Consider the following 22034-nt stretch of genomic DNA (forward strand, 5'->3'; position numbering starts at 1 on the left):
ATATAAAGGTTTTATAATTGGTTTGGATAAAAGAACACTTAGAGAATAAGAAGCGTCCACAAACTGTTTTTTTTTAGCCTGTATTGTTTGTCTGTTGTTTTAGGATAATGCAGGCCTCTCTCCATCCCCTGGCCATTTAGCATGTGAGTGATGTGGCAGAAAACGGGCCGGGACAAAGCCGGTTAACCAGTGGGGAGGCTGAGAGGGGTCGGTGGAGCTGCTGGTGCCGAGGTCGTGGGATCAGAGCGGGTCAAGGAGGTGTGGGAGTGTCGGCTCGGCCCTCTGACCTTTATCACTGAGGCTTCCTATAATCCCGTCCTCAAAGGCCGTACGAACATAATGGAGAGAGCATGAAAGGAGTTAAACGGTGACCATTAGGCTGATGTGTGTCGCTATTCTCCTTGTTTGTTTAGTCCTGATCGGTCTCACGTTTTCGGTGTAATCAGGCGTGTGATGGAGGGCCGGCTGGAGGACAAGAGCTGCTGGACATTATTATCAAACTGGAGCCAAAGCTAAGATGATGAGGGGATGATTGTCGGATGTGTCCACACAGATTTTTCTTTTTTATTTGTAAATTTGGTAAATAGATGTGAAATAGTTTCTAAAGTTATTAAATATATTTAAATATTTTTTTATTTTGTCTCACTAAACTCTTATTTGTTCTTGTTGGAGGGATGACTTCACTGTTAATGTGTCCTTAAAAGTAAAATCAGGTGTAACTAAGACTCCCACTTTAGAGGTTAAAAACAAATTTTTGCTACCTTTGCAAAAACCGAAACAATAGAGATTCCTTCTAAAGACAGTAAAAAAATAATTTGTCTTAAAATTATGTTTATTAAAGCAGATTGTGTGAATTGTTTGCAAAAATTTCTAATTACAGAGTGACCCTTTAAAGGCTCATTTAAAGTTAAAAAATCATTTGAAACGTATTTCTAAATTTTTCTGACAATTAATCATTATTATGACTCTAATTAACGCTATTAATTAAGTTCTGTATTTGCAGGATGCTAAAACCAGAGCAGAGCTGCACATATTCATGATTACTGTTTGAATTATTTTAAAATATTATTCATATAAAGAATCTAAAATGTCTTTTGATTTAGTCGGATACTTAAATAATGAATTTATTTTTCAAATCTACATATATTTTGAAAGTAAAGCAGTTTTCACCACGAGCTTTGAACATTTCGGTGGAATAGACTGCCCCCTAGCGCTGGTTTTGAGGAACTGCCGCGGATGTCTCCTCTGACCTTTGAAAGGGCCCCTCAGCAGAGCAGCGTCGCACCTGTAGGTACAGACTGTTCTGTTTCTTTACACTGTTTGTCAGACAACATTCTAGATTTGTTTTGTTCTGAATACCTTTGGAATTCTGAAAATTCCATGTTCATATAAACCTGACCTGTGATGTCAGAATAATTTGACATGAATTAAAACTTTAAGTTTGCTCTCAATAGGAACAAAAACTTCAAAAACATACTTTAAGAAAGAAAAAAAAATCTGATGCAACAAACCCAAATGATCAATTATTTAATGAGTAATAGGAATTTCATGTGTCATGACTTGTTTAGAAGAAAGTGCCATTTTTTTATAGTATTTGCACTGAACTTTATGTCTTAAGCCCCGCCCCACACATCCGGCAACATCAGCCAATGTGAGTGGATGCTTCAGCTGCACAGAAAGCAGCTCCTGAGGGGGATATTTTTAACACTCCTGCAAGTTAAAGGAATTTAAAACTTAAAAATATTTCTGCTTCTTCCATCTTCAGGGTGCTTTGATCATCTAATTCTACATAATTTAGATCTGGGGGAAAAATGCATTGTTTTTTTTTAATAAAATAACAAACCTTCATAAACATCTTTCTGTTTTAAATTTTGATGTTTTGCTGTAACTTTGTCCAAACTTACATTTTCACTGTGAAACAGTTTGGTGTGAGTTGTAAAATCTATACTGGAGGGCTTTATTTCTTACAGTTCTTAGAAACTGCATGTTCCAACGTGAAATTATATGAAAGTTTTTTTTCTGGGAATTTATTGAAGTAGGAAGGCCTTCTTCAATTTTAGCAATTCTTGGAATTTCTGTCAAAGTTTTCTGGAAAATGCATGACAGCAAACTTAAAGTGCAGGTTGTGAACAGTGGAAGGGTAGTTTTTTTTTTTTGGGATCCATCTGCAAAGAGTGGTGCTGATGGATTGCATTAGAGAATTCAAAGCCTCTGTTGGCAGCGTGTCATTACTAAGACTCCAGTTTTTGCGCCTCCAGGCGCCATGCGTAACTTTCCGCTCGGGGAGGCGCTCCAGTGGTCCTGGCTGTGGATCTGGTGGGTGTGTGCGGACTATTTAAGCACATGCCGCTCGCACATTCTGCATCCCGTACCTCAGTCGTTTTAGCGCATCATTTGGCAGCATGACTTCCAGCAACGAGACACCCGTCGGGTCATTTGAGAACCCCATCAAGTTTCGGGACCAGGATTACGAAACTCTCCGGGAGCAGAGCCTCAAGTCCAAGAAGCTGTTTTCAGACCCAACATTCCCAGCTGAGAAGAAGTCCATCGGGATGCCTGAAGATCCCAGTCCAGGAAAGGCAATCACGTGGAAACGACCCAAGGTGTGACCTCACAAATTTCATCTGTTAAAATAAAGTTTTCAGATCACATTTTCTTTCAAATATTAATTACTTTTCTTGATGCATTGAATGTATGTAACATCTTTTAAAGTAAGAGCTGAGTGCCCAAAAAAAATATGTTTTTAAAATGTTCAATGTAAAAAATTGAAGCTACTACTGTATTTAAAAAAATAAAAAAATAAGACCCACATTAAAGATCTGTTCTCACTTGGCTCATCTGTTTTGCTTCTCTGAAGGAAATCAGTCCGGATGCTGTGTTTGTGGAGGGCACCACTGGGACCACTGACATCTGTCAGGGCCAACTGGGTGAGTTCTGCTCATTTGTTTTGCCCCAAATTCTGCTGCATAAGTGTTAAAACTCAGCAAATAAAATCCAAATAGGTGAAACTTTCCTCCAGCAGCTGGCTTCTATTTTTAAAGCTCCAATACTTCAAACGCACAGCAGGGGAGTCGTTTTATAGAGGAGGGATACTGTACAGCCCAAACAGGCTGGGGGTCTCTCCCTCCTCCAGCTAAGCTTTTATGTGCATTAGGGCTCCACTAAAATTGTTGTTGTTCAGTCTGTTTTCTATTTGTTTCTCTTTTTTGCATTTCAGAGTTAAAGGTTTTCTCTGTGACACATCAACATCTGCAGCATTGTATTCTCTTTCGTTCTGTGGTTCTGTTTAAAACTTGCAGCTCCGTTTGTTTCACAAAGATGCTGACAGTTAGTGCTAAATCACTCCAGCGAAACAGATGTTTGCTGTTAGCGGAGAATGTGTATAATAGCATGTGTACGAGTGTACATGACCTACAGGACACGTGAAGCCTGAAGGCCCCACTAAAGTAAGATTCACTTGCAACTTTAAAAGAAGAAAAATCTCTTTTCGTTCTTTGTTTTTTAGGTGACTGTTGGCTCCTGGCGGCTTTATCTGCTCTGACCATCCACCCGACACTCTTTGTGAAGGTGGTGCCCTCCAACCAAACCCTGAGTGACCCTTACGCAGGGATCTTTCGCTTTAGGGTGAGACAATAGTCATGCTCTTGCATTGTCTTCAACTAAAATTTAAAGAAGTCCAGTTAGGAAAAAATTCTTGAACTTAACATCTGGAAACAAAATAATGTCTAAAATATTTTTAAGTAGCCAAGGATTGGTGGTACATCTGCATGTAATTAATATCAGTTCACAACAATCTAAAACAGTATTTAATGTCACATAACATAAAACACAAACGACAGGAACTATACCAGGAAAATAATCAATATCACCAAGAAAATTAGATGAAATGAGGATCCACTAGCCCTCACTGACTTCTTCCACAAATTAAACACCTCCCAAGAGGATTTTTTTGGAGTTTCTGAAAAGATTCCTGCCTAATTCAGCCTTTCTGTTGGTAAAATTCCTAAATGTCCCTTTTACAAATTTCCTCAGTTCAGAAGGATCTTCAGCAGGTTGGCAACTTTATTTGATTGAATCTGCTTTAAACTGTAGACTTCATGACTTTATTTGTGACTTTTTAGATGCAATGAATAAATAAAACAGAAACAAATGACACAACCATCAAAATCTGGTATTTTATAAGCATAAAAATAATAAACACAAATCCACTGTATCTGTAATTTTATCATTGTTGAGAGTAAGTGAAACATTCAAGAAACGATCTACCAGGTAGTGACCCCTGATTTAGAGATTTAAGAACTCCAGTTGCAGTTACAACCCAGTCCCATTCAAAATCTGGAAATACCCATGTTTGTCCATATTGCAAAACTCAACAACTTTACAAAAAACACGTTAAATTGTTTAAAACTTCAACAACTTCATATCCAATTGTTTGTTTTGGTAAGTTGCTATTGGAAACACACTGGGTAGTAGTAAAAATAAACAAACATACAGTTTTAAAGGGAAAAAATGTTATTTTTAAAACGAAAAGTTATAATTTGGCACTCTTTATTACTTGCTATGACAAAATATTTGTCATTTTTGTCAATAAGACAGAAAAATCTAATACTTTTGAGTCAATCAGGAGATATGTATCTAATGGTCTTCACATCAGAGTCCTCCAGCAGAAGATCGGAATTCATGTCTAAATCCTACATTACCCACAATGCAACCAGACTCAAACTAAGTTAAGTACATCTATAGGATATGTGTTTAAAATTCTTTTTTCCTTTAGACAAAAGCGCAAGATAATCTTTTTCTACTAAATTTGATATTTCATCTCCTGAAATATTAGTATAAACCTGTCAGAAAGGTAAATTTCAGGCCTAAAGCATTTGTTTTTTTTTTTGTAGAAACAAGACAGTATTATTAAATTTATTAAAGTTTATCTGGTCTGGATCTTTTTTTTTCGGCAGACTTTCTCAACAGGAATGTATCTAGTTATGCCATAATGACAATCCAAAGCATGCAGCTGCATCCAACGGCGTTGACTCACCCAGCAGTGATGAGATTTAGATATAACAGCCTGCTGTCAGGGATGTTTTCAGTTTGTTCCTCTCCTGCCCGGGAGCTTTGGACCCTCAGACTGTTGGAGAGAATGTGGCATGACTGAACAAGCAGGACAGAACAGAGAGGAAACGGATTTGGTCCTGTGCTGTAAGAGGAGTCCAGACATGCAGCAACTGACTGCATCCCTCAAGAGATCAGGACACACACGTTTTTGTAGTTTCCTGCTTCTGGACGCACTGCTTTACGTATTTGTTCTTTGGCTGAACTTTGACAAAATATAATTTTTCTTGTTTTTGGACCAAACATACTCATTAAATTCACTTAAAAAGTTAAAAGAATACAACAAAAATGTCTCTAAAAAGTATTATGTATAATCACACACACATTTTAACAGACTTTAGAGATCACGACAGCAGCCTCCATTCATCAGTTAGACTAATTAAACCAAGAATTTAATTTAACAACATGCTACTTTCACCTGTAATCCTTGCAGTGCTTTGAGTATGTCTTAGTATGAGTAACAAAAACGCATCTCTAATGATAGTATTTGGACAGATTTGTATCCCAGACCTCACCTGGGCCACAGACACCTGCAGCGGTTAAGGCCAGTCCAGGCCTGTCCTGATGTTGTGGGAACAGCATTTCTCAGTGATACACATCCACGTACCACTGATTTTTTTTAATGAGCTGCATGTTTTTTCAGAATGAATCTAGCTGCTTTAGTTCAGAAAGCTTTGTAGTCATAGTGTGTTTTTGCACTGAAAAGATGTATAGTTAAAACTGATAAACAGGAAAAATAACTGTCTTTAAAATTATTTCATTTGATTTGATTTGGATTTGGATTTTAATTTGGATTCGATTCGATTCGATCTAATGCTGCACAGTTACATAATTATTAGTGTGCTGGCCTCTCAGCAATAAAGGCCCTGGTTCAAATCCCAGCTGGGACTCTTCTATGTTGAGTTTCCATGTTCTTTCCATACATGTGTGGGTTTTCTCTCTGGGCTTCCTCCCACAGTCCTGAAACAAGCGTCACAGGTTAATTGGCTAATCTAAATTGTCCCTAGGTGTGCCTGTGGTAGAGATTTTGTGTCCTTCAACAGACTGTCGACCTATCCAGAGTGTGCCCCGCCTTCACCCAACAGAAACCGGATTAGCCTCTGGCAGCCTCATGATCCCGAGGGTTAAAAAATTGATATTTGATTTGATTGTGAATTTCAAGCATTAAAAGAAGGCTGATATTTCCACTTATTTAGATGCAAATGAGCCCAATATGGATAGAAATTCATTTTAGATGAGTATTATTTTAGGTTTATTAACTTAACTGTAACCCTAACCTGAACCTGAGCCTTTCCTCTGGGAAAGAAAAAAGCTCAGTATTTCGAAAATTAGGTGTGATTAGACACTTTCTTAAAATAATTAAATTCAATACACTTCAGATATTTATTAATATAGTTAAACAGAGAAAAAAAGAGGAAAAAAGATGATGCTATCTTCTTGACAGTGTTATTACTCTTAATCATAAGTAGACATATTTGCACTCATGCATACAGTACACGCACAAGTTGCATAAGATTAAATAAAGTGAATTATCATTAAATGAGTGTTGCTTTTAAAGTTGTGGGAATTTTTTTTAATCCTGCCCCTATTGAGTAATATTTTATTTCTTTTTTAATCTGGTCCTAATCAGATCGAGTGCAGATTTATCAAGTAGCAAAATACAGATCTCATTGATTATCCTCAGAAAACATTCTTACGTAATTTCAGTAAGAATTACTATGGATTACACTTCATCCATACAAACTGCTCTCAATGTAAAGAGTGACTAATCTTTATTGTTTGAGATGACTCACATGAGTATGTGGCACGTTTACATCTTACTTCTGCTGCCAAAACTATGAATATTCATCTTAGGGAGGAAGGTTGAAGCCACATTGTTCAAGTTCACAATATGCTTTTCATGCTGTCATAACTCCTGACTCATTACTTCCAGTCTTCCTCTCCTTTCACTGGTTTCCTCTTCCTGTGGCAGTTCTGGCAGTATGGTGAGTGGGTGGAGGTGGTTGTGGATGACAGGCTGCCAGTACGGGAAGGCCGTCTGCTCTTCAGCTACTCTAACACCCGCAATGAGTTCTGGAGCGCTCTGGTGGAGAAGGCCTATGCCAAGTCAGTTGCCACTCTCAACATATGCTTCTGGATTGTAATGTCTGAGATCACACTATGCTCACTAGGATTAAGATATATAATTCCAGATGAACGTCTTGCCTCCTCCGCAGGTTAGTGGGATCCTACGCCAGCCTGAAGGGGGGTAACATTTCAGAAGGTATGGAGGATTTCACCGGAGGGATTGCACGCTCCGTTTTGGTCTCCTCTCGTACCCCTCAGGTGCTCTGGAGGTCTCTGACCGCGGCGCTGTCCAGAGGTAGTCTGCTCAGCTCGTTCATCCAGGTACAGAACACCACACCTGAAGAACACTAGTGTTCGAGAACTCGGCTTGAACAACATTCTCTTGTTCCTACAGGCCTGCAACTCCCGTGAAGTTGGGAAAGTGACGGCAGATGGACTGGTGAAGGGCCATGCTTACGCCATCACTGAGACTCACAAAGTCAGTGGGGGTGTTAGATGGACCTCTGCAGTTTATTTTCATCTTTAGAACCTTGATTTCACACTTTCTCTTTTAGTGGTGACGCTTCCTCTTACAGTACAGTACTTAAAGGGTATTTAAGTGGTGTGTACATGGTAATTTTCTTTACTTACTGGGTACTAAAGTGTATTTTAATGGTACTTTTTAATGGGACCTACTGGGAATTACATGGTACTTGCTGTGAATTTATGTGGTACTATTTGGTTCTTACTTTTGTGGTACCTACTGGATATTTATTTTATATTTTTCCTATTTGGTATTTATGTTGTACACACTGGTACATACTGGGTATGTACATATTGTGTTAATGTGTCTTTTATAGTACTTATTAGATGTAAGAACAAGGTAAGTACAAATAATTATCTTTAATATACTTCTTCACATATTTTGTGTTTGATGGTATTTACAATGTGTAACAACATAGTAGGTAAACAGAAACTACCACTGAAATACTATGAAATAATGCCTTGAATTGGCTTCTATGTACTTAGCAAGTTTATTTGTGTTTGATGGTACTCACCATATGTTAGAAGATGGTTAATTACATAGTGCTTATGTGGTACCTTATTGTTTTTTTTTCAGGGTACTTACTATTAATGAGAACAGAGTAAGTACACAGTCCCATTTATTGTATGTGAATTTTAGATGTTGAGTTTTAGGGGGTTTTGTGCTATGGACCATTTAAAATGAGAAAGTAGTTACAAAGAGACTACCTCTGAAGTACAATAAAAGTGGACTGTTATTGTTTTTTTTTTCAGGGTACTTACTATTAATGAGAACAGAGTAAGTACACAGTCCCATTTATTTTATGTGAATTTTAGATGTTGATTTTTAGGGGGTTTTGTGCTATGGACCATTTAAAATGAGAAAGTAGTTACAAAGAGACTACCTCTGAAGTACAATAAAAGTGGACTGTGAAAAATAAAGTCAGCCCCATTTCTACTCTACAACATGGTACTTGCAGTAATAGACGCTGGGTATGTGAGTATTACTTGGTATTTACCCCTTAAGCAAGATGCAACAAGTCTATCAAAGAAAGTCAGCCCTACTTACCTTGTTCTTACAAGTACTATAAAAGACAGATTACCACAACATGTAAATACTCAGTAGGTAGTATGTAAAAACCCATTGTGTACAGCATAAACACCCAATAGGAATTATATAAATACCCAGCAGGTACTACATAAGTATGAACCAAATAGTACCACATAAATACACAGCAAGTACCATGTAAGTACAAAAATAGCATGTAAGTGCCCAGTAGGTTCCATAAAAAGTACCCTGTAAATAAACCATGAATACCCAGTGGGTACAAAAAAGTACCATTCAAATACCTCTTAATTACCTTGTAAGTATTGTGCTGTAAAAGGAAGCATCACTCTTTTAGTTTCTGAAACTGTGTCTAACTTATGATCATTTTTTAAATGATCATAATTGCTCGAATCCTTTCATTTGACTCTTTTGAAGACATAAAAGACCATTAAACTTTATTTTGGAATTAAGAGTCTAATCTAATAATAATAATAATATAAACATAATAATGATACATCTTATTTAAAGGGCCTTTCAGGGCTCTCAAGGACACTGTACAGTTAAAAGCACAAATAAAACATACATATAATCTGACTGGATCTATTCCAATCTAATCTGATCCTATCCTATCCAACCAGATATGCCCTACGATACCTTACTAATCTTATCCAGTCCCCTTTCCATATAATCTAGTCTCGTTTAGTCTAGTCAAGTCCAGTCCAAACAAATCTAATCTAATCTAATCTAATCTAATCTAATCTAATCTAATCTAATCTAATCTAATCTAATCTAATCTAATCTAATCTAATCTAGTGACAATTTAACATTTTGCTCTTCACTGCAGGTGAAGAAAGGGTCAGAGGAGGTTTTACTGCTGAGGCTGAGGAATCCGTGGGGCTTTATTGAATACTCTGGACCCTGGAGTGATAAGTATGGGATTCTGATGACAGATCTTCTGATATGAATGGATGTTGAGCTGGTGTGCGTTGGTGTGCGGCTGCAGGGGCAACGAGTGGAACAGCCTTGACGCATCAGAGAAGCAACAAATTGAGCTGAAAATCAAAGAAGACGGAGAGTTCTGGTATGAAGCAGAAGTACTGAATCTCCTGTGTCATCTTGCATCAGGGGTTTTATTCAGGTGTTGTGTCCCTCAGGATCAGCGCAGATGACTTTAGCCGAATCTTCAACGTGGTGGAGGTCTGCAGCGTGAGTCCGGACTCTTTTGAAGAGGGGGATGCATCTGCCAGCCCGGGAGGTTGGGTTATCAGTGAGCACAAAGGATCCTGGGCACCTGGGTTCTCCGCTGGTGGAAGCCGACGATACAACAGTACGCTTGCAGCTGTTGATGAAGTCCAGCTGGAACATTCCTTACTGAAACTTTCTGCCATATTTTCTGTCAGGATCCTTCTGGAAGAACCCACAGTTCCAGCTGGTGCTCAGAGAGCAGGACCAGGAAGACGAGGAGGACAGTGAGGAGGAAGAGGACGATAACGACGATGAAGACAAAATAGATGAGGGCAATGAGATGATGAGCTCAGAGGAGAAGACGAGAGTGGAGAAGCAGAAGAAGAGAGCAAAGCAGTGCACTGTTCTGGTGGAGCTTCTGCAGAAAAACGGCAGGCAGAATGACCAGATTAACTTTATGTACATTGCTTTCCACGTCTACAAGGTCATTTTTTCATTCTTTGTTTATTCTTTCTTCATAAATCATCAAACCTCATTCCTAACAATCATGTTTTTCTTTGTTCTTTAGGTTCCTCTTGAGGTTAGCACCTTACCATTATAAGCAATTGCCATAAACTTGCTAAAAGAAAATACAAAGTTACAGAAAAATATCATATAATGTTTTTACTTTTCAATCTTTTCTCCTCTTAGCAACAAGGTAACTGTCTGGACCGCAGTTTCTTCATGAGTAACCGCCCAGTGGGTCGTTCTGGAAAATACAAGGCTCAGAGGTAAAAGATCAACCACATTTTTCTACAATGGTTAGCTCAAACTTAAAATGAAATCAACTTGAAATTGCTGTTAAGTGGCGCCTGTTGATGCAAACCCCTTCTGCTCCAAACTTGCCTTAATTCATGACTTTAAAGCAAAAAAAAAAAAGTGAAAACATTTTTTCATAGAGAAAAATAACTTGAAGCATCAAGGGGTTAACCTGACCAATCCCTTTAAAAATGACCTTTTCATCACAGAGGAGTGTGGAGGAAACTGCGGCTGGATCCCGGGAACTACATCATCGTGGGATCCACGTACCGCCCGGACAAGGCCGGAGAGTTCTTTATTCGCATTTTCTCCAAGATCAAAAACACTCTGGGGTGAGAGAACCGAACGCGATTTCATGACATGTTTAAAACATTCTAGCACTTTTGTTTACAGGCCACCATGAATCTGTTTTTAGTGACAGAAGATTGTTTAAATCAATGTAATTTATAAAAGTATAAATTATGATGCACCATCTACAAAATTAATCACAAAGATCAAATGAGTTAAAGTAATAATATTATTGAATATAATAGATTTTTGAGCTATACTGATATTTTTATTTCCAGGACGAATGATTTTAGCTGCACCTCCAGCTATCTACCAGTGAGTTTATAGACATGCCGCATCTGAAGTTTCCTGCCAAAAAAAGATACAGGTTTCTTTGTGTTTATATGTGCTTGTCTTTCAGGTTATGGCCGCTCCTGTTTCTCCAGAAGATCAAATGCGAGTTGAGAGCACTTTCAATAAAAAATCTGGCCCTGTAAGAAGTGCTCCTACATTTGCACACTAACATTTCCGGAATATCAACAAAGTATTGAAGCAATTTCAATATTATGTGTTCCTGACAGGATGGCAGACTCAACGCCAAAGAGGTCATGAAGATGTTGAACTCAGGTTGGGCCACTAACTATATTACTTGTTCACCTCAATGTTCATGAGATCCTTTGACCACTAGATGGCAGTAACGTAGCAAAATGCTTCAAGCACAAGAGGCTTGAAGTGGCAGAGGTCACAGATCCTCACTTCTGCTCTCTAGCTGACATGATTTTGGTAGAATTACATTTGAACATGATTAGCCTTTTGTTATATATTTAATTTCTGTTTAAACCCATTTGTCTTCCACTGGTCTAAATCTGTCTCTTTTCTTTTTTCAGTTCTTGAACAAATATACCATCTACCGCTGGACATTGTCAGACAGCTAATCTTTGGAATGAATGTATCCTTTTATCACACAGTAACTTGTAGTTTTTTGTACAAATATTGGGAGACACACAATGACCCCCTACATCAGGGGTGTCAAACTCAATCGCATAAGGGGCCAAAATCCAAAACACACCTTAGGTCACGGGCCGAACAGGAAAAAAACATTTATTAAACACTCTACAGCTAAATAAAAAAAAAAAACTTTAAGACCTTTACTTTTTAACATAATTATGATCTAGATATATAACATTACCTGCGATAATGCTAGTTTGAATGCTGTAAGCAGAATTTGGCTGCTTAAGATGCTGGTGCTGATAGCTAAAAACGCTGAAGTTAACAGCTTAAAACACTAAAGCTGATAGCCTGCTAAAATATTAGCTAAATGCCGAACTAGCCTAAAAAACGTAAAAAATAAAATAAAAAAAACTAGGCTAGCCAAAACAGCTAGCGTGTAGCTCAAAAAATAGCTAAACTTCAAAATAGCCTAAAAAACTATTCAAAAAAAGCCAAAATTAGCCAAAATAGTTTGCTACCACTTGAAATATTAGCCAAACTTCAAAATAGCCTAAAAGACTTTTAAAAAGCCGAAATTACCCAACTTAGCTAGTGTGTAAATATTAGCTAAACTCCAAAATAGTCTAAAAAATCTTAGTCAATGCCAAAATATTCCAAAAAGCTGGCAGAATGCAAATTTTTAAAACTTTAAAACCATAACTTTTTAACATAATTATGAATGATAAAAAAGCAAGAATATTATTCTAGAACAAATCAACTTAAACCTTTAATAACTTTCAATATTTTACTCTCCATAAAAATATATGTTGTCAATCTTAAGTTAGAGATAAGTGCAAGATAACATTGGGCCATTAATGTCAATAAAATAAATGATCTGGAGGCCCGGATAGAATCCCCAGGCCTTGACTTTGACACATGTCCTCTTCATCTTTGCACACAGCAGTTTTGCAGAATCCCCTCCTCTCTTTGTCCTAACTCTGCAGACAGACTAAAGGACGATCCACTCTCAGCCGCAAGCAGGCACAAACCCTGATGTCTGATGTGCGCAGTCTGCAGGTGCATCTTTACGCATTTTGTGTGTTTTCCAGCCCCGAAGAGTTCATGTCATATCAGCTTTTCCTTTCTTTTTCAGTCCATCTTTGTCCAGTACGATGAGGACTCCTCTGGAACCATGAGCCCCTTTGAGTTCAGCGTGGCTCTGGATGCTGTCGGTATGCACACAACATTGCATATGGAAAAGAAGGCAGAGTTCACATCTCTGATAATCCGTCTTTTTCCAGGGATGAAGTGCGATTCGTCTGTGATGCAGCTGCTGTCGGAGCGGTTTGTGACTGGAGAGCTTCACATGCCCTTCCATTGCTTCGTGTCATGCATCACCAGGCTCCGCAAGCTCTTTGGTAACATACGTTCATTGACCAAAGCATAAAACCAACTTGCTGGTGCTGTACATTCATGAACTGTCTTTTTGCATTTAAAAAGTCCTTTCAGATCCAGCTGAGAGGGATTTAGCTTGTCACAGGAGTGGCATCCCTCAGCATCTACAATTTACAGCAGAAAAAACTGTTGTTTACATTTTTTTAGTTCATATGTACTTGTATATGTGTGGAATTGACTAAAAACTTAAACTGAGACATTTTTTACACTTTCTTCCATTAAAAAACACTACAATTACCTCCTACATTCATGATGGGAGATGTTCTCCACGAGTCCCATGTTCTTCTATGACATGTTAGTGTACTGTCGTTGTCAGGAAGTAAACTCAGATTTAATTGAGGCTCCAAAGCACTACTCTGAATGTACAAGTTCCTGAGACTTTGCAAAGACAAGCGTGACTCATCCTCTTCTGTCTTCTTTTCAGCTCTGTATGAATCAGAGACGAGTGAGGAGGTAAAAAACAGAGGGATCAATGCTGTGAGTATCCGGACAAACACGGCCCGTCCTGCTGTCATTCCGATCTGAGCCTGAAGTGGGTTTGGGTTCCTGTCATTCTCACTGGTGTCTTATTGCTCCTCCACAGTGGCTGCTTCGGTTTCTGACCGTGTGAAGACAAAAAAGTACCTGCCAAGACGTGCCCCACGTTTAAAATGAGCAAAAAGGATTATAAACTTGAGTTTACCCAGCTTTTATTATTAACAGTTTCTGAATTTCATTTCCCACCTTGTTGTCTTTCTGGTTTCTTCACATAAAAATCCATTATAAGTGAAATAGTAAATGTGTTTTAAAATGTTTAGAGCTTCTTTAAAAAATTATACTACATTTCTTCTTTTGATACATCTAAAAATAACTGTTGAAATATCAAAGACAATTAGCTGTAACCTTTACTTAGGTTTTCAATAAAGGAATTGGGTATGTGTTAAAAAAAGAAGGTTTCTCAACATTTTTGTATTTTGACAATTAAACGTTAATGTCAAAATGTTCTGTAGGGGAAGTTGGAAGAAAGATACTTTAATTTTAGTATGCTGGGGTAAAAAAAGGAAAATAAAGTGTCCGCAAACCAAGTCAGGGGGAAAGAAGTGGCAGTTGGACGAACCTGGATGAGGACACAGGAAAACAAAGATCCACAAAAAATGCAGAGGTACCACTCTGACGGAAATAAAGTACACAACAAAACGAAATAACGAGAAAAATAAAATTAAATATGGCAACAGCCATTGTCACGTTAAATCATATTATTATATCTTTAAAAGTGAAAAATCAAAAGAATAATTATTCAGTAATTCAATCTGTGAACAAAAAAGTGGTGAAGAACTGGTGGGCAAACAAGCAGCGATTGATTGATTGATTGATTGATTTTCAATCGCACGATTTAATTCAAAAATATGAACATAATATAGAAAAAGTGATAAAGTACAAAAAATGAGTGGGTAGAAAGAATACTAGTTCTCCACTGAATTTGATAATATTTTATGTAAACATTTTTACATATTGAACGTATGATAATTCTTTAAATATACAAGACAAAAAGAAAAAAAAATCAATAAAGATAAGCATCAAAAGACCTTAACATTATTTGTAGACAATACATTGTCTAGGTGGGTTTGTTATTTTATAATTTATACATTTCCAAGAGTTTCAAGCTTGTTTTTGTTGTTTTAAACTGTGTACCATCGTTATTCATTTTGATACTATTATTCAAGTTATAGAGGGATCTTAGTCTCAATTCAGGGCTGAACATTCAGTCAATTAGGAAATTGATTTTCTCCATCAATTCATGAAAATGTATTAAATGAAATTAGCAAACTTTTTTACTCATGGGGCACAAAGGGTTCTAAACTGGACAGACGGGTCGGATCAGATGCATGAAGTGTTTTGGTAAGCAACTTCATATGAGAAAGAAACAAACATGGAATCTGGACAAAAACATGCTATTTTTATTCAAAAACGTTGGTTTTATTCCTGTTTTAGTGCCAAATGCACTAATCTGTTGATGTCTTTCAGGGAAAAACAAACATTTAGAAAAACGCTTTGTTTGTTGTGTTGGAATGATCAAAAAAATGAAAATCTGACTCGAAAAACACACATGAATGTGAGGAAAACAACAAATCTTTCAACACAACATGAATGCAAAATAACTTTTTGCACCTAAACTTAAGTCAGTTCATTTGGGGAGCACCAAATTTACAGGGAAATACAAAACATTAAAATAATCATCAATGTAATTTATTTTGTTGTAGCGGGCCGGATTAAATGGCTTAATGGGCCACATACTGTATGACCCCGGGCTGTAGTTTACCCACCCCTGCAGGAGAGGGTCATTGCAGTCTAAGATATGTTGTTTCAGGACTGATTCTGGTTCTGTTTCGTCTATCATTTTAGGCTTTTTTTAATCAAAAAAGTGTTGGATTTAGGTTTTCATTTGAAAACTACAATTTTAATATTTGCTGCAATTGTCATGTTACTGCAATACCTTTTATATACTGTTTAAAAATTGTATTCTATGAGGCGAGAAAATGTTTCTGAAAAAGTTGTATAAACTTGATGTCATAACTACAATTACACAACTAAATAAAGAAAAAAAAAGGGTCGCCGCAACCCCAACAGTTGGCTCACCCATGAACATGTAACATACTCTGGGAAATATCTGGGCACACACATGCACTGGGTGACACATACGTTCAGAGTGAGCACTGCCTGCCCCATTGAGGGTGTGAGGGTGATGTCTCAGCTATACGCACCATCTCTATTCTTATCGCTCTGACGCCACGTACAGCGTCAACGCTCACTCGCCCCCTCCTCCACCACATTCCCTCACTCCCTCCATCCATCCTGCACTCTTTCTCCCCCTCCTGTTCTCTCTAGTAACTGTCTGAGTCTCACAATTTGCATCCACTTCCTCCTCCCTCGTTTTACAGGCTTTCGTCTTTCCCTCTGGCACACACCCGTGCACACACACACAGGTGGGCATCCACTCACAGGCACGCACGTCCACAAGCCAGCAGATGTCCTTTCTACACATGCTGCTATTAATAGTAGCGCTGCTCTTACACACATACACACAAAGCGTTTCCTGCTCATCATTAGGTGAGTACACACAGGTTGCCCTCAGCAACCGTCCATTTACATTGTGATGGAGAGGGAAGGAGGCAACAGAATGGAAGCGAGGACAGGGAGAAGGAGCCCACAATACTGATTCTTGTGAATTTGCTGAACATTCTAAACATCCTAATGTTTTTTTTTTTTTGGTATTTCATTCCTTTAAAACCATTTATTTTATTTGTGCAGATGGTTTTTAAAGTGAACAACTTATGCTTCTCCTGTAAGTGTTCAGTCATTAAACATTTTTTTTAAAAACCCACAATTTTGTTTCCAAAACCTCAATTTTCAACTTGACTCTCAACCTGTAATATAATTAATTTAGTGGTTTTTTTCCCCCCAATTTTTGATTAATTTAGCAATCCTTGTCTCTTTGCTAATGACAGCTGGGATATAAGTGAATTTAATTTACTCTAATTTATTAATCCCTGCCTCATGGAATTGTTAAGCATACATTTGCACTTCACACCAGTCGTGAATGTGTGAAACATCTCTGCCATCCGTTGAGTATCATCTATCCATGATTTGGTGATGAGAGTTTTAGAACATTCCCTTCTGTCATTTACTAAAATATTCCAAACTTAAGTAGAAGATTTGACCTACCTCAAAACTTGGATCTACTCAGATGCATCTTTGCTGGTATATAACCTAAATGCATCCTGTCCAGATTTTGACATCCCACTTCAATTGGATCTACTTTCAAAGCTTTTCCAATGGTCTTTTAATTACGATGATGCAATATTTAGCCAAAATAAAAATTAAAAAAAAACCTATGTTGTTTTCAAGTTTCTGCAGAGCGGCAGAAGTTGGATGGAAAATTGCCTCTGAGTGTGACAGTTCTGCACACCCTTCCCATCATCCATCTGCTTACATGCTCTCTCACTACCTTACAGTTTTCTAACATTACCAGTGCATCAAAAATGGCGAGTAATATTGGAGCTGTACAGTTTTGAGTCAGATACCAGCTCAGACGAGGAAAACAAAGATGTCAATGGATCTATTTATCTGCAAGTGGATGCACCAGAATAAAGCAGCGCAGGGAGCTTGTGGCTTGCTGTAGTAACTTCTATGTGACAAGTGCTTTGCAACTGTATTTTCATCTGCTCCTGATTCCCAATGATTTTTAATAAAGAAATACTCAGAAATGGAATTTTCAGCTTCATTTTCTTTATACATATGTCCTCCATCGTGAGAAAAACACCACAAAAACAATTTAAAATCACAAAATTTGATTTTTTTTTTTATTGAAGTGGGTCCTTGAACACCTTATCTGACCTCAAAAAAATATTTAAAGACTTGACTCCATCACCACAAATGCTGGTCTTGCTTATCTGTTGGGTTCTTTCTATATTTTGTTGTTTACATGTAAACAAGATCCCTGAATCGGAAACTAACCTGAAATGAACAGTTCAATATTTACCAAATAAATGCAATGTCCTACTTTGATTCAGTCTTAAAGTAAAAATAATGTATTACATTATTTGCGAATTAAAAAAAAAAAACTGCTGTTTTTCACTGATGCTGCAATAAAAAATAATGTCCATGGGAGTAAAAGTTAAACCAAATATCAGCTCTTAATGTGAATGCCACTAATTTGATGTCAACATGTAGACAAGAAAGGAAACTCCAGCTGTTGTTGTTCTGAGACTCCAAAGATTCTGAGATATCACATTTCTTAACGCATCCAGCACAGAAGAAGAGTTTCCTCCACTTCTAAAAACAAGGAGAAGGATAGAAGATTATGATTCTACCAGCACTTCAAAAAAAAAAAAGGAAAGTTCTGATGTTAATCACCCAAATTTGAACTTACTTAAACTAACATGCAGCCAGAATCTTCTTCATGTGCTTTTGCTAGAGAGACTTAGGGTCAATCTTTCCATAGTGGGAGCTTATTGTCTCCTGTTGCTTTTAATGAAGACTTGCTCCTGTTTAATAATTGAAAACCATTGCAGCAAACCTGAGACGGTCAAATGCACAGATGTTTCCAGCCAGACAGTCCAAAAATAAATCTAAGCTCTGATCTAACCCCTATAAACTCCAAGAGTCTGAGGAAGCACAGAGAGGTCTGCTCTGCTTCCAGAACTGAATATGTTTCATTCCCTCTGGATTAAAGTCACTATAGAAAGGTTTGTCAGAATCTATGAGGCCAGAAGAGGTTCTGCTCCACTTCACGCAGTGTTCAGCTTAGCGTGGCACTTCCCAGCGCCCTCTAGGGTCCCATAAGGTAACCAGAATCTGCAAGACTTCTTCAGGCTTTCACCTAGAATGTGAACAGCAGGTGGCGTCAACCCAGCAGCTCAGACCCAGAACACAACAGCTGTTGAGCACATTTTAAAGAAGGCTTTTGTCACATGTTTTAATAATAGGTAAGTATTTATGAATATGATGCATTTTTGATAAGATTGCTACTCTTTTCCCTGAATGCTGGAACTGATGTTTCTAATGGGCCTCCCAGTGTTTAGTAGAAAAATAAAGTGAAAGAAACAGCATCATAGTCAGGCTGCTCAAAGCAAAAAGAAAAGAGTTTGTCGCTGATCTGTGTGGATGACAACATAAACCTTGAATCTACATGTTCATTCTTTCCTTCTTGGCAGCAGCGGTGCTTTTTTCCCACCTGCTCCTCTCTCCTGCTCTCCCTCCTCCCAGCTGTCCTGTGGGATGTGATGATGCTCTGACAAGCTTGGCGTCTGTTCTTGGAGGTGCTGGTATTTTTGTGTCACAGCGGCGGGGGCTGGTCCAGGAATAGTGCTGAAGTTGTAGCGTATAGTGTGTGGGTGGGATCTGGGAAGGGCTGGGATGGTCTGAGAAGTCAGATTTAAAGCCAGCAAACAGACAGGAGGGAGACCGGCGAGGATTGCGTAAGCTGGCTTGCTGGCTGTAAATTTAGCCTGGGCGCACTCATGCATACATTTGATGAGCAGTACTATCTCAGTCGTCAGAGGCGCAGTATTTTAGGACGTGAATTTGTGTTGGCATTGGATGCAGACTGTATTTTAGGAGAGTGTTTACAAGCGTGTCATAATGGGTGATTACTTGAGAGCACTTTCTTTTCACAATATGAACTCTCTGTTCCTCATTTGACAGCTTTTTATCATCTAAAAGAAAATATTATAACAAAAGTAATAATAAAGTGCCTTTTAAAAAAGTGTTTTTTTATTGTAACTTTATAACAAATATAACCTAAAGTGAGATAAATGTTGCAGAACTTGTCAACTTAATAGAAAGTTTCAAATGAAACAAAATAAAACTTTATTTTATTTACAAAAGGAGCCCCTGCAAAAATAAAGCCATCAACTTATAGGTCACAAACACAAAAATACAAATTTATAAAAGCATGCAGAATCATATTTTGAATTCTAATAGTTCTCCTAGAATTAATATAGTAGGGATCGTTCAGTCGTGCTCAATGTGAAAGAGGGTAAAAACTAACAGCTAACAGATTTCTTAAACCTGATCCGAGGTTTCCTGTGTGACAAATACTCAAAGCAGATCTTTCTTTACACAGCCTCAAGAGTTTACATTATTATTTTAAACATTTCAACTGATTAAGATCACTTTGAATTAAAGGGAACCCTGAAGGAGTAGTCATTTGTGACTGTTTCTGAGCTTGAAATAAACAGTGAAACGAACAGAAATAAACAACAACAAAATCAGCCGTTGCAGCAGCTGGAGGTTGAGATGCAAAACGTGAGTTGACGTGTACGAAGGACAGAATGTGCAAAGACTTAAGTGCTTTCGTCAGTCTTTTGCAATTGTTGTTGCCCCGCAGCAAAAAATACGCTTCAAACTTTTCATGGTTCAAATTCCACATAATCACCTCGCTATTCAAACTATTTTAACATTCTTACAAGCGTGATTTGAAGATGGATGTGAAAGCTTTTATTTTTTAAATGTTGTATTATTATTTGATGTACACTCAGTGACTACTTTATCAGACACGCCTGTCCAACTGATCGTTAGCACAAACTTCTAATCGGCCAATCACATGGCAGCAACCCAATGCATTTAGCAGCATGTAGACGTGGTCAATATAATCTGCTGCGGTTCAAATGAACATCACAATGGACAAGAAAGATAATTGAAAAGATAGAAGTGGGATGATTGGGCTGGTCTGAGTATTTCAGAAACTGATGATCTACTGGGATTTTCACCCACAACCATCTCTCAGGTTTACAGAGAATGTTCAGAAAAAGAGACAGTTCTCTGTGTGGGAATGGCTTGTTAATGCCAGAGGTCAGAGGTGAAGGCTAAGACTGGTTCCACCAGATAGAAAGGAAACAGTAACTCAAATAACGACTAGTTACAACTGAGAACTGCAGAGGAGCGTCTCTGAAATTAGCTTTGGGTGTATATTCCCTGGCTTTGAAGTCAAACTGTGACTGCTAAATTGAAATAAAATAAAAAATAAAAACAGATTGCAAACTGGTTTTAAAATTCAAAACCATTACTCTATTATTTCTTTTTTTTACAATATCAGGTATGTGTTTAATGACAAGATAGTGAAAAAAAACTAAACTAAATAATCCTTTAGAAAATAAAACTCCACTTCAAATAGTCAGTCACTGTTTCCCGCCAACATTTACTATGTTTCACAGTAATTTTCAAGCACAGTCAACTGCAATCTTGTGCAGTAGTCCAACAAATCACCCAAAGTAGCAAAGCAAACCTGCAGTTTGAGTTGTTCTTTGTAACTCTGGGTCAACAGTGTGTCCTCACACGATCTCTTCCTGAGCTACACGCTGTGACCAAAATTGTCAGCCTGAGTGCTGCTGTCATCAAAGGTTTCTTTCACTGGACTGGACAAATAACAAACAGAAGCACCCCTGGAAGCTGAAGGTGTGACTTATAAGGAAGGACCATGCAGAGAATAAGAAAGGAGATACAGAGAGACACCTAAGAGCGAAATGAAAAGTGAGGAGAAGAGGGTTAGCAGTGTGTGGGCTGAGAAAGGCCAGCTAGGTGAGCGTGGTGATGGGGACACGGGAAGGTTTGTGTGTTCCTGACGTGTGCACAGAACACACAGTCCTCTCTTCTGCCCCCATATCTTTTCTCTTCCTCTTCCTCTCTGTTCTTCAGACCCCACATCATTCCCTTTTTCTCACCCACTCACTCCCTTTATCCTTGCCACTTACTGGTCCCTGAAAAAAAAAACACGACAGTCCTTATGTAAGGATGAGAATGAGTGGGGGAGGGGGGGCATAGCATGACAAGAAATGGTTTCAACTAAAATTTATGGATCGTAACGAGCAAACGGAGAGGGGTTAACCAAACTGAACGAAATGATTTTAGGAACCAAGCTGTGGGGAAAGTGAAGAGAAGGAGGATGGAAGCAATAAATAAACAAACAAAAGTAAGAATGTATGAAAGGGAGGAAAGATAGAATGAAAAAATGAAAGAACAATAAACGAAGGAAGAATAGAATGAAGGGATGGACAAATAAATGAAGGAAGCTGGAATTGATGGATGGATAGAAAAGAGGAAGGGAGGAACAACTGAACGAGTGAGGAAACGTGGATAGATGGATACAAAGAAGGAAGGAAGGAAGGAAGGAAGATAGGAAGGGAGGAAGGAAGGA

The 22034-nt window shown here is 38.0% G+C and overlaps 1 protein-coding gene across 2 annotated transcripts; it reads left to right on the forward strand.

Moving 5' to 3' along the window:
* The first annotated feature begins 1759 nt into the window (after positions 1-1759).
* On the forward strand, positions 1760-15354 carry capn12 (calpain 12). 2 transcript variants are annotated; one of them, XM_024277999.2, is made up of 22 exons: positions 1761-2603; positions 2858-2927; positions 3506-3624; positions 7082-7215; positions 7326-7497; positions 7571-7654; positions 9570-9655; positions 9729-9806; positions 9880-10052; positions 10126-10394; positions 10479-10490; positions 10601-10680; positions 10918-11040; positions 11275-11311; positions 11397-11468; positions 11557-11602; positions 11863-11924; positions 12914-12982; positions 13059-13137; positions 13207-13323; positions 13785-13837; positions 13944-15354. In XM_024277999.2, exons 1-22 carry the CDS (start codon positions 2403-2405, stop codon positions 13968-13970), a joined length of 2163 nt encoding a protein of 720 aa, XP_024133767.1. In that variant the 5' UTR covers positions 1761-2402; the 3' UTR covers positions 13971-15354. The 2 variants fall into 2 exon arrangements, with proteins under 2 accessions (XP_024133768.1, XP_024133767.1); XM_024278000.2 differs by lacking the exon at positions 10479-10490 and having other exon boundaries at positions 1760-2603.
* Positions 15355-22034: the final 6680 nt, after the last annotated feature.

This window comes from Oryzias melastigma, linkage group LG13 (assembly GCF_002922805.2).
Source record: "Oryzias melastigma strain HK-1 linkage group LG13, ASM292280v2, whole genome shotgun sequence".
NCBI classification, from domain to species: domain Eukaryota; kingdom Metazoa; phylum Chordata; class Actinopteri; order Beloniformes; family Adrianichthyidae; genus Oryzias; species Oryzias melastigma.

Bases quoted from the DNA above. Each gene is read 5' to 3' on its own strand.
- capn12 (XM_024277999.2), top strand. From the start codon at position 2,403: ATGACTTCCAGCAACGAGACACCCGTCGGGTCATTTGAGAACCCCATC. The intron at 11,603-11,862 runs GTTGGGCCACTA...TTCTTTTTTCAG, and splicing joins CATGAAGATGTTGAACTCAG to TTCTTGAACAAATATACCAT. The intron at 13,138-13,206 runs GTATGCACACAA...GTCTTTTTCCAG, and splicing joins CGTGGCTCTGGATGCTGTCG to GGATGAAGTGCGATTCGTCT.